We start from the raw sequence: 14,130 nt of genomic DNA on the forward strand, positions 1-14,130 counted from the left end.
CAATTATCCCAAACTGTGCTGGGGATTTATGTGTTCAGTCACTGGGAAGTGATTTCCACAGTTCTTACCCAACCTGTCAGATCTATGGGATGGAAATCAGGTCACAGCGTCACAGACGCACTGGCTTAGAATTAGATCATCAGCCCTTGAGTAAGTAACATGCACGTTTCTAACTACCTGTAATTATCCCACACTTTTCTCAGCAACTCGGACACCTTCCAACTTTCCTGAGGTCTGGAGGATTTCTGTTTGCTGAAGTGAGAGATTTGGTCTAATTCAAGATTTATCAGCATTCTTTCATGGAGAGGATCAGTGAGATGTTTTCTTTGCAATTTCTCTGTCAAGTCTATACTGCTTCTGTAAGCTGTTTCTGAACTGGATTTATGATGGATTACTCCCACCGTTGGGGAAGTGCTCATTTCGCACAATCGCTTTGTAAGTGGTGGTTTCCAGTTTGCTGTGTCTATGGAGCTTGCTGTACAGCCTTTTGTATATCAAGTTTGTAAAACAGTAGATTCAACTTTTCCTTGAAATTTTATTTTTTTTTAATTTTCTTATGAATCTGATAAACCTATTTATCAGAACTGAGAAACGTATTTATTTATCTAATTTTTCTTTTGTGGTATCTGACTGTGTCACTCCAGTTAAAATAAAACCACCTTGGTGAAAATAAAGGCGATTTCTTTGAACTTATTGGATTACATGTCACAGCACCTGGAAAGGTTTGCCATCCATGTGGAGACCATGTAAACAGTTATGACCACAGTCTCTGTCTGCAAAGATTCTCTTCCACAAGGAGGAGGACCGTCCTCCCTGGTGTGTAGATGGCACCAACCTACGCAGACAAGCTGGAACTGTTCCCCTGACACCCAATCCACACCAGGAGCATGGAACTCGAGGCTGTGAGCAGCTTTAAAGAAACCCAAATACACATTACATGTTGATTGATTTAACCAAATGAATGGGGCTAAGATTTTAAAATGCTGAGAGTCCAGCTGAGGGAAGAAATGCTTCACCAATAAGGTGAGGCATCACCCCTATCAGGGCTTACTCCCCTTGACTTGAGAGAACGGAGTTCCATAAACGAAGAAGATCCTGACTGGCACACTGTGCTACGCCTGGGACAGGTGATCATATGCCCTGTGACACAAACTGACTATGTTAAGGCCGGTTGATAGTTAATACAGATGGTGACAAAACAGTGTGATTATGTAAAAAGTAATGGAGTGCTTGAGGGGCCAGGCAATACCTATCTTATTGATAAGAATACAGTGCTTTAGCTGAGCTGCCTTTATACAGTTTATAAGAAAAAACTGAGTACAACATAAATCATTTGTGGAGTGAAATTCTAAACAGGAAAACACTGAAATGAAGGCAGCAGTTTCTCCCCCAGAACCTGAGCAAAGCTAGACTTGGGGGGCCCATGCAATCTGCCATAGCATGCAAGCAGTTCTGTGCAAGTGCATTTGTACATTTTTCTGGAGGATGGGCTCATAACTCTCATTTCATTTCTAAAAGGTCAATGAAACCTCCCCTACCGCCTCCCCCAACCTGCCACGCTCCACCCCCACCATACACAACATACAAAGAACTCTGTCACAAGGCCACACCCTCTGGGGGGCAGTAGGGACTTTTTAATTTCTCTGTAGAACAAAGCACTAACATTATAAACACAGGCCTACAGAAATGCCAGTATTTAAAAAGCTTTACATATCTGAACAACTGTAAGGGACATCTTTTCATTGAACACAGCTATCAAAAAACATGCAAGAGAGTAAGAAATCGTATTTATTGCTTCTTTGGTACAACCAGAGATGTGACCTCAAACTTTGAAAATAAATAATTTCATCAATAAAACTACTGAATGGTGGGGTATTCTTTCTTTGCTTTCACATGGACGAGCCTAAAATACGAATGGGTTTGGATACAGTACAGTTCAGCAGAAAGGCAAGCTGACACTGAGAACCCCACGGGTGTAAGGAAACCACCCCAAGCGGCACAGCAACCGCAGAGTCCCCAGGAGCACAGTGATGGGGATCTTAAGCACCAGTTCTGTTGACAGGAATGGCAAATCCTTGCAGAGCTGGAACGAGCGTCCAGAACACACGCTCACTACAAAATGGAAGTAACCAGGCAACTGAGGTAAACCACACAGCGGCCTCTGTTTATTGGCACAGCGGCCGTGACACACCGCACACAGATAGCACACGCGAGTTCGAGAGCCTGGGGACGGGACTGCCGATTCACTCAAAGGGAGGGGTGTGGTCTGTCTGATCCATTGCTCTGTGGCTCCCTCAAAGACAAAGCAGAGAGGATTTGCTGAATAGCACCATTGTCCTAAACCTGACGGGACTCCTAGTGTATGCCACTGAAGGGGGTGTTTCTCCCCCAGGCGTCGTTTCCACCAACAGCCGCGTGGCACCAAGGCCCTCACTGATTGGGACCTTTGGTGTTGAATGCCCGCGGACCGGCCTGCATGGTGCAGGACGCTGGCTCGCAGAAACCAGGGGGGCCCGCGGGGCCCGGCGGGCCAGGCACACCGGGGATGCCCGCCGGCCCGGGGGGCCCTCGCTCGCCGTCGCGGCCGTTCCTCCCGTAGCTGGCAGGACCCGGGTCACCTGAAACACACAGAAGGCGCGCTCATGAGCAGGAGACCCGCAGACGCGGAAGGCACGGGCCCCCTCGCCAGCCCGGCAGCGTGTGCAGAGGGCCTGGAGAGACGCTCAGAAACAACGGGATGGCCAAAGTAGATCTGCATGGTAGGACACGATCCCTTCATGGCAGTTGAGTCGTTGCAAAATTAAAAATGTTAGGAGACCCCGGAATCTCTCATCCCCTGCCGGATACAGCAGCCTCTCCACACAGACGTCTGCTGAGCCCGGGAACAGGCCGACTCAGGTGCCAAACACACCGGGATCTCAATTTGTTAACAGTTCATCGATACAGTTTGTACTTACTGCTGCTGCTAAGTCACTTCAGTCGTGTCTGTGCAACCCCATAGACGGCAGCCCACCAGGCTCCGCCATCCCTGGGATTCTCCAAGCACGAACACTGGAGTGGGTTGCCATTTCCTTCTCCATTGTACTTACTACATAAGGAAATTACAACATGTTGGACCCAGTGGGTTAAACAATTATTCCATCATCATATGTATATAATTATTAAAATGAATTTCACCTGATTCTGACTTTTTAACTTGGCTACTAGCAGATTTAAAATCATACACGCCAACTCACATTTGCGCCTCACGCTGTATTTCTTCAGACTGCGCTCCTGTAGCAGCCACCCTTATTTCTAGCGGGTGATCAAGTTCCAGGCAGGAAGATGTGCCCCTGGGCACGTTGGAAGATGCAGACAGGTGGATGAAAGGCCTAGCTCTGCCATACGAGTCACTCATCTCCCTGTCTTTGCATCCACAAGATGGATGATGCCTGCCTTAGACTATACTCTCTGCCTGAATGCACCCAATGAATGACTATTAGAAAATTATTGCTTCATGTCAATAAGCATGCACCCCACAAAGCTCCCTGAAATCCTTCTCATCAGAGTTTTACCCCAACAGGAACTGCAAAGTGCCTTAGGCTCTTTGGGGCTTTTCTTTCTTTTGTCAAGTCCAAAGATTGGTCCATCCATGAAGCAGTGAAGAATGGAGTCACAGACCCCATAATAAAGAGACACATTTCTGCGAACATTCTCTCCATTGCCCAGCATGCTGTCACACGATGCCTGCAAAGGTGCTGATACCAGAGGCATGTAAAAAAGAATCCTGTGTGCCAGGATAACACAGTGTTTACAGACATCCTCCCTTGGGTCCGGGCTTCCCTAGTGGTTCAAATGGTAAAGAATCTGCCTGCAATGCAGGACACGCAGGTTCGATCCCTGCGTCAGGAAGATCCCCTTGTGAAGGGTATGGCAACCTGCTCCAGTATTCTTGGCTGGAGAATCCCAGGGACAGAGGAGCCTGGCAGGTCGCATGGGGTCACAGAGAGTCGGACACAACTGAGCGACTAACACTTTCATTTCTCCTCGCGTCCACAGTCTTAATTTGGTTATTAAGCCAAAAGGTGAAAACAAAATCTATACGTTCAATTATATTCACTTAAATTTAGTTCCTTTCCCTGTTTCTCAGCAGTTTTCAGTTTTCCGTCCCTATTTTCAGTTCAGTTCTTGCTCAGTAGTGTCCGACTCTTTGCGACCCCATGAACCGCAGCACACCAGGCCTCCCTGTCCATCACCAACTCCTGGAGTCCACCCAAACCCATGTCCATTGAGTCGGTGATGCCATCCAACCATCTCATCCTCTGTCGTCCCCTTCTCCTGCCCTCAATCTTTCCCATCATCAGGGTCTTTTCCAATGAGTCAGCTTTTCGCATCTGGTGGCCAAAGTACTGAAGTTTCAGCTTCAACATCAGTCCTTCCAATGAACACCCAGGACTGATCTCCTTTACGATGGACTGGTTGGATCTCCTTGCAGTCCAAGGGACTCTCATGAGTCTCCTCCAACACCACAGTTCAAAAGCATCAATTCTTCTGTGCTCACCTTCCTTTATAGTCCAACTCTAACATCCATACATGACCACTGGAAAAACCATAGCCTTGACTAGACGAACCTTTGTTGGTAAAGTAATGTCTCTGCTTTTTAATATGCTGTCTAGGTTGGTCATAACTTTCCTTCCAAGGAGTAAGCGTCTTTTAATTTAATGGCTGCAATCACCATCTGCAGTGATTTTAGAGCCCAGAAAAAGCTTATTTATCCCATTTGTCTTCTGTTGGTCTTGCTGCAGTGATCTGGTCTTTTTTAGCTGCCTTATCACACAGCCCACATACTTTTAGAAGGAAACTACATTAGAGACACTGCTTTACACATAACATTCTTCCCATTATACTTACTATTAGGTCCACAAAAGCCACATTACAGGACAAAATGTAGTGAAGCTTTAAGAGAATAATTATCTCTGACTCTATATATCTCAAGGCTGTAGACAAGCAGATATAAGTAATTTCCCTTCATTTACCTCATAAGCCTTCATTTGACTACAACAAGTGATGAAGCAGGCAATTCTGTGTTTCCCTCTCAAGACAAGGTCTACCCCTAACCCACAGCACCTGTTGACAAGGTTTTAGCAGAACCCTGCCTTTCAACAGAGCCTGTTCAGATTTCCTGGCACGAAGACAGTTAAAGCTTGAATTGGTCTTTTAAGGCTTAAAAAGAGAGGCCAGATATAAATGCCTTTAAGTGGTCAGGCTGGACAAACGGCAGCCCATGAGCCAACGCCAGAGTTGGTAACAGGACCATCAGGACACAGCATGTCCGCTGTTTGCACACTGCCCTGGCAGCTCGGCACTACACAAGCACAGGTTCGGGCTTCAGCAGAAGCTGTCTGACCCTCAGGGCTCAAAAAGCATGGTCCTGCAGCAGGGGAAGGAGAGGGCAGGAAAGGAAGAGAGTGGCATTGACACATAAAAATGACTGCGCTAAACAGCCAGCCAGCAGGAGCTGCTGTATAGCACAGGGAGCTCAGCTGGCTGCCCCGTGATGACCTGGAGAACGGGAGGAGGAGTGGGAGGGAGGTTCAGGAGGGAGGGGGTATATGTATACTTATGCATATATGCACGTATATATATATATAGTTGTACGGCAGAAACCTCTTCAACTCTTACGGGGAAGAGAAAGCACGAATCGAAATTGCTCTCACTCTGCTTTGCCTGCCTCATGGGTGTTCGAGCTACACTAACAGCCTAATAATTAGAGTTTTCTGAAATTTTAAGGACCTATGAAATGTTACTGCCAAACCTTTCATGATTTTTAAAAATGAACGTCTGTGTCATTCTCTGTACTAACACTAGAGGGCAGTCGTGTTACAGACAGATGCCCAGCCTCTCGGCCCTAATAACACCTACAATGCAATTAAAGGGACTAAGACACAGGCTTTAAAAACAAAACATGGAAATCATTTCCAGCATTCAAAAGGGAATTTCTTACATTTCTCACCTTGTTCTGAGTGCTTGACAAAGCACACGTTTCAGGAATTAGTGTATAAAGTGGTTTTTTTACGTAAGATCCCCACACCCCAATAAAAGTGGGAACAGGACAGCCGCAGGAAAGGGATAAATGACTATGCTAGACTCAAGCCCGGGCTTCCCAGGTGCCACTGGTGGTAAAGGACCCACCTGCCAACACAGGAGATGTAGAGGACTCGGGTTCAATCACTGGCTCAGGAAGGTCCTCTGGAGGAGGGCAAAGCAACCCACTCCAGTACTCTTGCCTGGAGAATCCCATGGACAGAGGAGCCTGGTGGGCTACAGTCCACGGGGTCGCATAGAGCTGGATATGGCTGAAGCGATTTAGAAAGCACACACACAGACTTAAGCCTAAAGCAAGTTTGCCCTTTCTACCTGGGGACTTCTTCACTCAGGATCCACAGGCAAAGCTCATCTATCTGCAAACCTTGAATAAGAAACCTGGTGCCATAAGTGCGAGTCAGTCTAACGTCCGGGCCACGTTCACACACAACCATCATCTAAGGTCCTCGTTCTCCCAGCACGTTTAGATACACAAAGAAGTCAGGGCCCGCTCTTAAATATCTTTTCTTGAAATCCCCAGAGTGGGAAGCAACTGGTTCCCAGTGGACAAGTTCAGTGGCAACAGGCAAAGAGTTCCTGGTGAAGAGACACTCACCAAAGGTCTCTGTTAAGAGACAGAGATGGGACAGGTGAGGGCAGGGGGCAGGGTCCAAGGTCCCAGAGGCCTGGCTCAGTGTCGTCCCCACAGCTCTGGGCCAGGGGCAGAAAAGGAAATGTGCCAGAGTCAGGGGCCAGAATGGCAAACAGACTCAGGACACACCTGGACAGCACGCACATCCCTCTGTCCTCAGCAAGAACCTGGACACGTCAATGTCGGCCTTGTCACTTACTACCCGAGAGATCTTTGTCGAGGCCCGTGACCTTCGTGAGTCTGTATTTCCTCAAACATAACAGGAGGAATAATAATAACTGAAGTTTCAGGTGCTCTGGGAGATGGGATTATTGATTACTATCACTCTTTTCTAAGTGGGGACACCGCCGCACGGAGCCAGTCAGAAACTAGCCCAACGCAATAAGGCTCGGAAGTGACAGTCAAGGTGTAAAGCCCACACAGAGCCCACACTCCCAAGGGCCCACTCTCAGAGGAATCGATTTAGAGGCAGAATGGCTCCAAAATCTCTTGTTCAGGGACTTGATGGATTTGGGAAACTGTTCCCAGAGTATGTTTAGGCATAGACACGGGGATATGAGCCAACCCAAAACCGACGATCCAGCTGGTGCCTCAAAGCGCATGGTAAACACAAACCCGACTGCATGATTCAGAAAGTGACCCTCGATTATTCTTTAAAGACAAATCTGTAACTCTGAGTTCACCCTAAGTAATTAACTAAAGCACAGAAACACAAAGGCAGGTAGAGCCAGGAAGGGAGGGGTGAGGGCTTGAAAAATGCAACAAGGAAACAGAAGGGCAGGCTTCAGAGTCTTGAACAAACCTGATTTTAACAAATCAGATTTAAGCCTTAACTCCAAGACTAAAATGTAATCATTTTCACAAAGAAGACCAGCTGAGGGTCACGTAGAGCTGCCGGGGATGACTTGCCCTACCTGACCACTCAGCCACACACGGATGACTGGCATCCTAGAAAGCAAATCCACGGAGCCCCTTCCAGGCTGAGCAAGGGTCCCGGGCACCATGCAGACTGCAGGTGAGGACAACACGCCCCCTTGGGACACTGCACAAATGCAAGCTGGTCTCCATCTTCCTATTTTTAAACTCAAAATGGGATTTATCAACAAATTTTTTGAAAGCAGAAGTCACCAGATACAATAATGTATTTTTTGTAAATTGTGCCAGCAATACAAGCTGCTGATCCAGGAACTGTAATTTGTTAATAAAATGGGAGAAGGAGAAACTGTCAGGATCTCCTTCAAACACATAGATAATTAGGTAAATTGTAATGATGTTATTTTATTAGCCTTCAAACATTCTATTTCTACCACAGAAAAGGGAGACGAGCCCTCAGTAAAGTCTGTTTTCCTTTTCTTTCTGCTAGACATCCATCAATGAATCCAGATTTTACTGTTTATTAAAATCTTCCCTGGGCCCCACTCAACTCCAGCCAGATTTTCTTTCCTTTTCTGATCACAAAGGCTTCCTTTTCCAATCACAGAAATTCATCAACTTGTGAAAACATCTTGACAGGCCCACCAATTACCATTTTAGAAAGGCAGCATTTGAGCTATCTCCAAATGCATTCATACTTTTAAAAATTCTTTTAAATGAGAAAGTGATCACCAGGAGCAATGAAATGGATAATTAGAAAACAATGATGTTTGGGGGCTGCAATTATAGCCATGATTGACTATGTAAGCCTCCAGCAGAATTAGAAAACGATCATTTCTTTGCTAGATTTCCCTCAACCAAGTTTTTCAGATCCACGGCGGGAGTGTGGGGCACCCTTCTGCTGCACAAGCCCCCTCCCCTGACTAGTCTCCCCAGGGACTTCAGGGGGCCTTCCTGAGCCTTGGCCCTGAAGTGCTCAGAACATTTACTGCAGGCTCAGGCTATTCACACTCTTCACCTGAACTGGATTTCAGCCCCTGGAGGCCACTTCTGCACTTGGACTGGGCGGTCGCATCCAGTGGATTCATGTGGGGCAGCCTGGGCCTCGGCCACAGAGTGGCCGGTGTGTAAGGAGAAGAGACACACAGTCAGAGTGCCCGCTCTCACACAGACACGACCGTGTCACCTCAGCCTACCCAGCTGGGCTACATCCTTGGAGTGACTTTTGCGAGTAGGAAAGTGCAGGTTTATTTATTTTGGGATATGGGTTTCTGGAGGGTCTGGGTGTTTGAAGGAGAAGCTTTCAGAATAAAATTTCAGTTGTTCCCTGTGCAACATGAATAGCTGAAAACTTGGATTCGTCTTCCTGTTGCTCTGACTTTTTAGTTAAAAAAAACTAAACACTGGGCTAGAAATGGACAGGGCCCGATTCATCCAGAATTTTATAACAAGTGCACTGTGGCTGGACCTCAACAATTTTTAAAGCATTGACTTAAGAAAGTAACATTTCAAGACATGTATTTTTCTCTCAAAGAAGACAGACATGATTTACAGACTATTTAACTCTTCATTAAAGGTAGTCTTCAAAAATCGATGCCGGTCATTATTATCACATGATAAGCAGAGGTAATCAAAGAGCCATACTTTACAGTGTGATCCAGTTCGGATCACCTGCTTGATATCACTTCCCACCTCATCTTGTCTTCATCCTTACCTGGGAGACCGGGAGCTCCTGGCAAACCTTTGGGACCTCTTCCTGGGGGCCCACGATCTCCTTTTTCTCCTGCATCACCTGTATGTCAATAAAGAAATGTTACTTTCCTATATGTCTATAAAAATGAACATAAAGCATAAATATAAATTCAACTTAAAGCAAAGCCCACATTCAGACACCAAAAAGTTACGAGGTTGCCACAAACTAGGTCTTACTAAGTACATAGCGAGGCAAAAATCGAGTTAATTATATTAAGATATCTAATGGGAAAAAATCAAATGATAGTTATCGGTAGATGCTGACAAGCCATTGATACAACATTCAATAAAACAAATACCAAGCTACTTCCCTAACATGATAAAGTCCATCTATCTCAATCTTGAAGCTGGCACAAAGCTTAACAAGAAACACAAGGAGCTGTTTCACTGAAGTCAGGACATTATTAATATAAACATGCCCACTTTATCACTATTATTATTTGGTTTGAGCCATCCCTGCTTTCAGGTGATATGACTGCTTTCTTAAACCCTAGAAAATCAACTCAAAACCTACTATAGACAATAAGATAATTCAGCGAGGTACAAAATACATGGAAATCAATATTTGTTATATATATAAACAACAGCCAGTTATAAGATGCAGTGAACAAAAGTCTCATTTGTAATGATGACTAAATCATCAATAACTAGGAAAAGAAGTTTAATTAGAAATATGCAAATCCAATGTGAAAGAAAATTGAGGGAACTTCCCTGGGGGTGCAGTGGATAAGAACCCACCTGCCACTGCAAGAGACACAGGTTCCATCCCTGGTCCAGGAAGAGTCCACATGCGACAGAGCCACTGAGCCCATGCCCCAGAGCCCATGAACCGCAGCGACTGAAGCCTGCCTGCCAAACCCATGTTCCACAACACAAGAAGCCCGTCCACCGCTCACCACTAGAGAAAAGCCTGGGCGAAGCGGCGAAGACCCACCATAGACAAAAATCTAAATAAATAACTCTTTAAAAAGAAAGAAAGAAAAGTGAACGGAAGCTTAAAAACAATCTAAATATCCATTAAAGAGATGTACACACTCTGGAACTTCCACAGAGCAGGATATTATGCATGGGTAAAGAAGAATGAGGAAGAAGGTCTGTGAAATGATGCCCAAGACATTGTTAAGTGTAAAAAGCAAGGCCCAGATGACTTACTAAAGGACAATGTGATTTGTGGCTAAAAGGACATAGGAAAAATATATATATATTCATAGATCCTTTACAGTGTCACTGGTAAGGGTATGTAGGAAACTAAGAACAGCGATTCCCTAATGGAAGGATAAAGGAAACCAGGCAGATGGGAGACAGGCATGGGACAGACACTCTTCATTATTTTTTTTATACATTTAAAACCCTTGAACCATGTAAATTTAGCATCACCAAAAATTAATGAAGTTTCGAAATGTAAAGTGCGCTGTCACAGTGCCTACATTTCGTTTCTGTCTCATTATTTATAGGGAATGTACTTTGGACTGCAACCAACCATGTGCATTTGCAAGACAGTTGACTAAATTCAGGAATTCAGCAGCCACAGAACAAAACCTGCATTCATTGTCCTGGCCCCTGCCAAGGCCAAACTTAGAAAGTTGGCCTCATTAACAAAACACCCTAATACCTTAGTTAACAGGTGTTAAATGACATCGACTACCCTAGTAGAAGACAACTTCTACTACCCCATTAGCAAAGTAGTATGCTATTATTATACTATATCCTTAGAAGATGCAATGGTATTTCACAAAAAGTTCTATACGTAATCTTTTCATCCAAATATTCGTATCAATCCGACCTCATTAAATATCGACAGGTTTGTTACAATCTAAAAAACAAAATCATTCATAGAAAGAAAACAGGAAGAATATCTGTACAACCATCTGTGTATTTGTCAAATAGTTAAAAATCTCTAATTAAGAAATGAATGTTTAGTAATCATACTTTGACTTTAGCTGTGAATGTCCTTGTGTGAACATTTATATGATGAATCAACATTCTGAAGATAATTTAAATTTTATAAATATTATGTAAGGATATACATAGAATTCAAGCTCAGCTTGAACTCTGCTGCTGCTGCCGCTGCTAAGTCACTTCAGTCATGTCCGACTCTGTGCGACCCCATAGACTGAAGCCCACCAGGCTCCCCCGTCCCTGGGATTCTCCAGGCAAGAACGCTAGAGTGGATTGCATTTCCTTCTCCAAATGCATGAAAGGGAAAAGGGAAAGTGAAGTCGCTCAGTCATCTCCGACTCTTAGCACTAGCTATTTTTTATACTCATCATCAATATGACATTACTGTAATAGGAAGATATGACAATTAGCATTTTAAAAACTAACAGCTTAAGCTCTCTTGTTAACTTGGCAATTTAAATGTCATTTCACTGTAATTCTCAAGGCTGGCAGTGAGAAAGTGCCACATTTCCTGAAAACACGAGATGAAGATTATAAATTAAAATGCAGCTTTCACAGAGATAGTGACAGTTAAGCACATTCTAGCATGAAGCCACACCAACTTCAAAATGTTTGCAAGGAATAAGACCATTACCTCTTTAAAATAACTTATATATATGTGTGTGTAAACCAAGTCATAGGAAAGATGGATATAATGGGTGAAGCGATGTGAAATTTCTGGAGAGATATGAAAACCCTTAACAAAAAATCATGATTCTAGAACTGAAAAATACAAGATCTGAAAGTAAAAATTCATTGGATGGAATTGCCAGCATATTTGGACACTGCAGAATGAAGGGAACACAGCGTAGTAACATTAATTAACAGCACTGTATGATATGTAGAATAACATTTTTTTACGAATTAAAGACCCTTGTCTTAGCTTCGATGCTGTTTCCGGTGGTCAGTCATAGAAAAACACGTTTTCGCCCTGCAGCCTGCAGCAGCCACCGTGCACGGGCTCCGCCACCCGCAGGGTTAATCTGCTTCAGCAAACACTGGTCACATCTTCCTCCAAGATGTAGGAAACCTGGCCTGGAAGCTAAAGTCCACCTTTGTCAGCCTGTTGTGTCAGAAAGGAGGACATATAAAAAGCCTATAAAAGATGCTTTGGATAAAGTATGAAGGGAATAGACACTTTGAGTAGAAAAATAGTTTTTTATGTTCAGAGTGGGTGAAACTAGAGAAATCCATATTGCTCCAAAATTGCTACTGAACTCATCTATTTGGAAGTTATAATCGATGCTCCATCTTCAAGTGAGGATGCACACTGGAAAAAGAGACTCTCAGGTGTGCCGGGTGTAGTTTCCCTAGCTGTCACTAACACGGAGACATGTCTGCTTGAGGCCCACTAAAAGATTTAGAAATACACACAGCCTGTCTCAAAGGGGCTTAAAATCAACAAACCACAAACATTTAGAAAGAGTATTTATGACAAGAAAGACTTATTTAATTCTAGGCAATGAACCCAGGAACAGTCAGGGGTCACCTTTCATGAAACGAGCACACAGCTCTAACATGTTTGTATAAAAGTGTGTAAAACATGTCAGCAAAAACAAAATACACAAACACACGGAAGCTTTGAGTGTGGTCTGAGGCTTACTTCTACTAGCTCCTGGTAAAAATGTTCCACTGTGTTTTTCAAAGTAACTTTCAAGGAAGAAAACAGTAATTTGATTAAGATACAGCCTGAACTGTTAAAAGCTTAGTGAAACTGATTTATTAATAGTTAAACTTGTCTACATAGGAATTTCTCTGGAAAACACCCTCAAAGTGACTATGGCAAACCCAGACTCCCATCATCCCTTCTCTTACTAAGGACGAAGAAAAAGGCAATGAAATACATCTCTTCTCTGATCAGTAAAACAGTTAAGTTTCAAATGATGGAGTGTTTATTCTCAAGGAAAATCTGAGCTCTAAACTTTGGGCGTTAGAACACCACATGTTTTCTACTAAGTAGAACTATTAACGTCTGTGGAGGACAAGAAAGGTCAAGTCCAGCTACCCAGAACGTACATCTTCAAATGTGTGTCAGCACTGAATTATCATTCAGAAAATCTGATTATTCCTTTCTGTCCACACCCCAATCTTAAGAAGTAAAACTGAGAGAAGATGCTGCTTTAATGGAACCCAATGCCAAGAAAGGCATGAAGGAGGGCAGGGAGAGAAAGTTCTTTAGAAAAAAGAAAAGAACAGCATAACTTCTAGTTTATAAGTTATGTCATGAATCCTGCAGGAAACAGGGGGAAGTCCCAAATACGATCAAATTCTGCCTGATGGATGGACTCAGTGCCAGAGACACTTCTCCGGTTTCAAATATAGAAATATAGTTTTCTCTCCTCCAAAAAAAGGTTCACTTGCCGGGGCCCATCCAGCCCCACCCAGACATAACTCTGCACTGCGACTCCCAGCTTCCCAGGAAGTTTTCAGGTCATGTCACGTGTGTGAGGAGTGCTCCTCAGTCCTGCGTGCACACTCAGATCACCTGCAGAATACTGTTACAAGTCTGACACCAAGGAACCAGGTGGCGCTAGTGGTAAAGAACATGCCTGCCAGTGCAGGAGATGGAGGAAACCTGAGTTCAGTCTCTGGGTAAGGAAGATCCCCTGGAGGAGAGCATGACAACCCACTCCAGGAGTCTTGCCTGGAACATCCCATGGACGGAGGAGCCCAGCGGGCTTACAGTCCATGGTGTGGCACAGAGTCGGACACGACTGAAGTGACTTAGCACCAAGTAACCAAGCCAAGTAGATCGCAGTATCTGGGAAGGGGCTGCAGACACGGGCAGGGTTGAAGGCTCCTCAGGTAAGTCCCGTGGGCAGCCTGAGCTGTCTCCCCTGGGCAGGCTGTCC

At 44.4% G+C, this 14,130-nt stretch overlaps 1 protein-coding gene across 3 annotated transcripts in view; it reads right to left on the reverse strand.

The window, feature by feature from the left end:
• Nucleotides 1–2,341: 2,341 nt before the first annotated feature.
• COL9A1 (collagen type IX alpha 1 chain) overlaps nt 2,342–14,130 on the reverse strand; it is an 85,993-nt gene continuing 74,204 nt past the window's right edge. For all 3 annotated transcript variants that reach the window (XM_088840927.1, XM_088840926.1, XM_088840928.1), the window contains 2 exons: nt 9,303–9,380; nt 2,342–2,618 (listed from right to left, as the gene is read on the reverse strand). In XM_088840927.1, the coding sequence (XP_088697053.1) occupies nt 2,431–2,618; nt 9,303–9,380 (266 nt within the window). In that variant the 3' untranslated portion in view covers nt 2,342–2,430. The remainder of the gene's footprint in view (nt 2,619–9,302; nt 9,381–14,130) is intronic.

Source organism: Moschus berezovskii, chromosome 10 (assembly GCF_049115385.1).
Source record: "Moschus berezovskii isolate FMDL1 chromosome 10, NW_MosBer_1.0, whole genome shotgun sequence".
NCBI lineage: Eukaryota > Metazoa > Chordata > Mammalia > Artiodactyla > Moschidae > Moschus > Moschus berezovskii.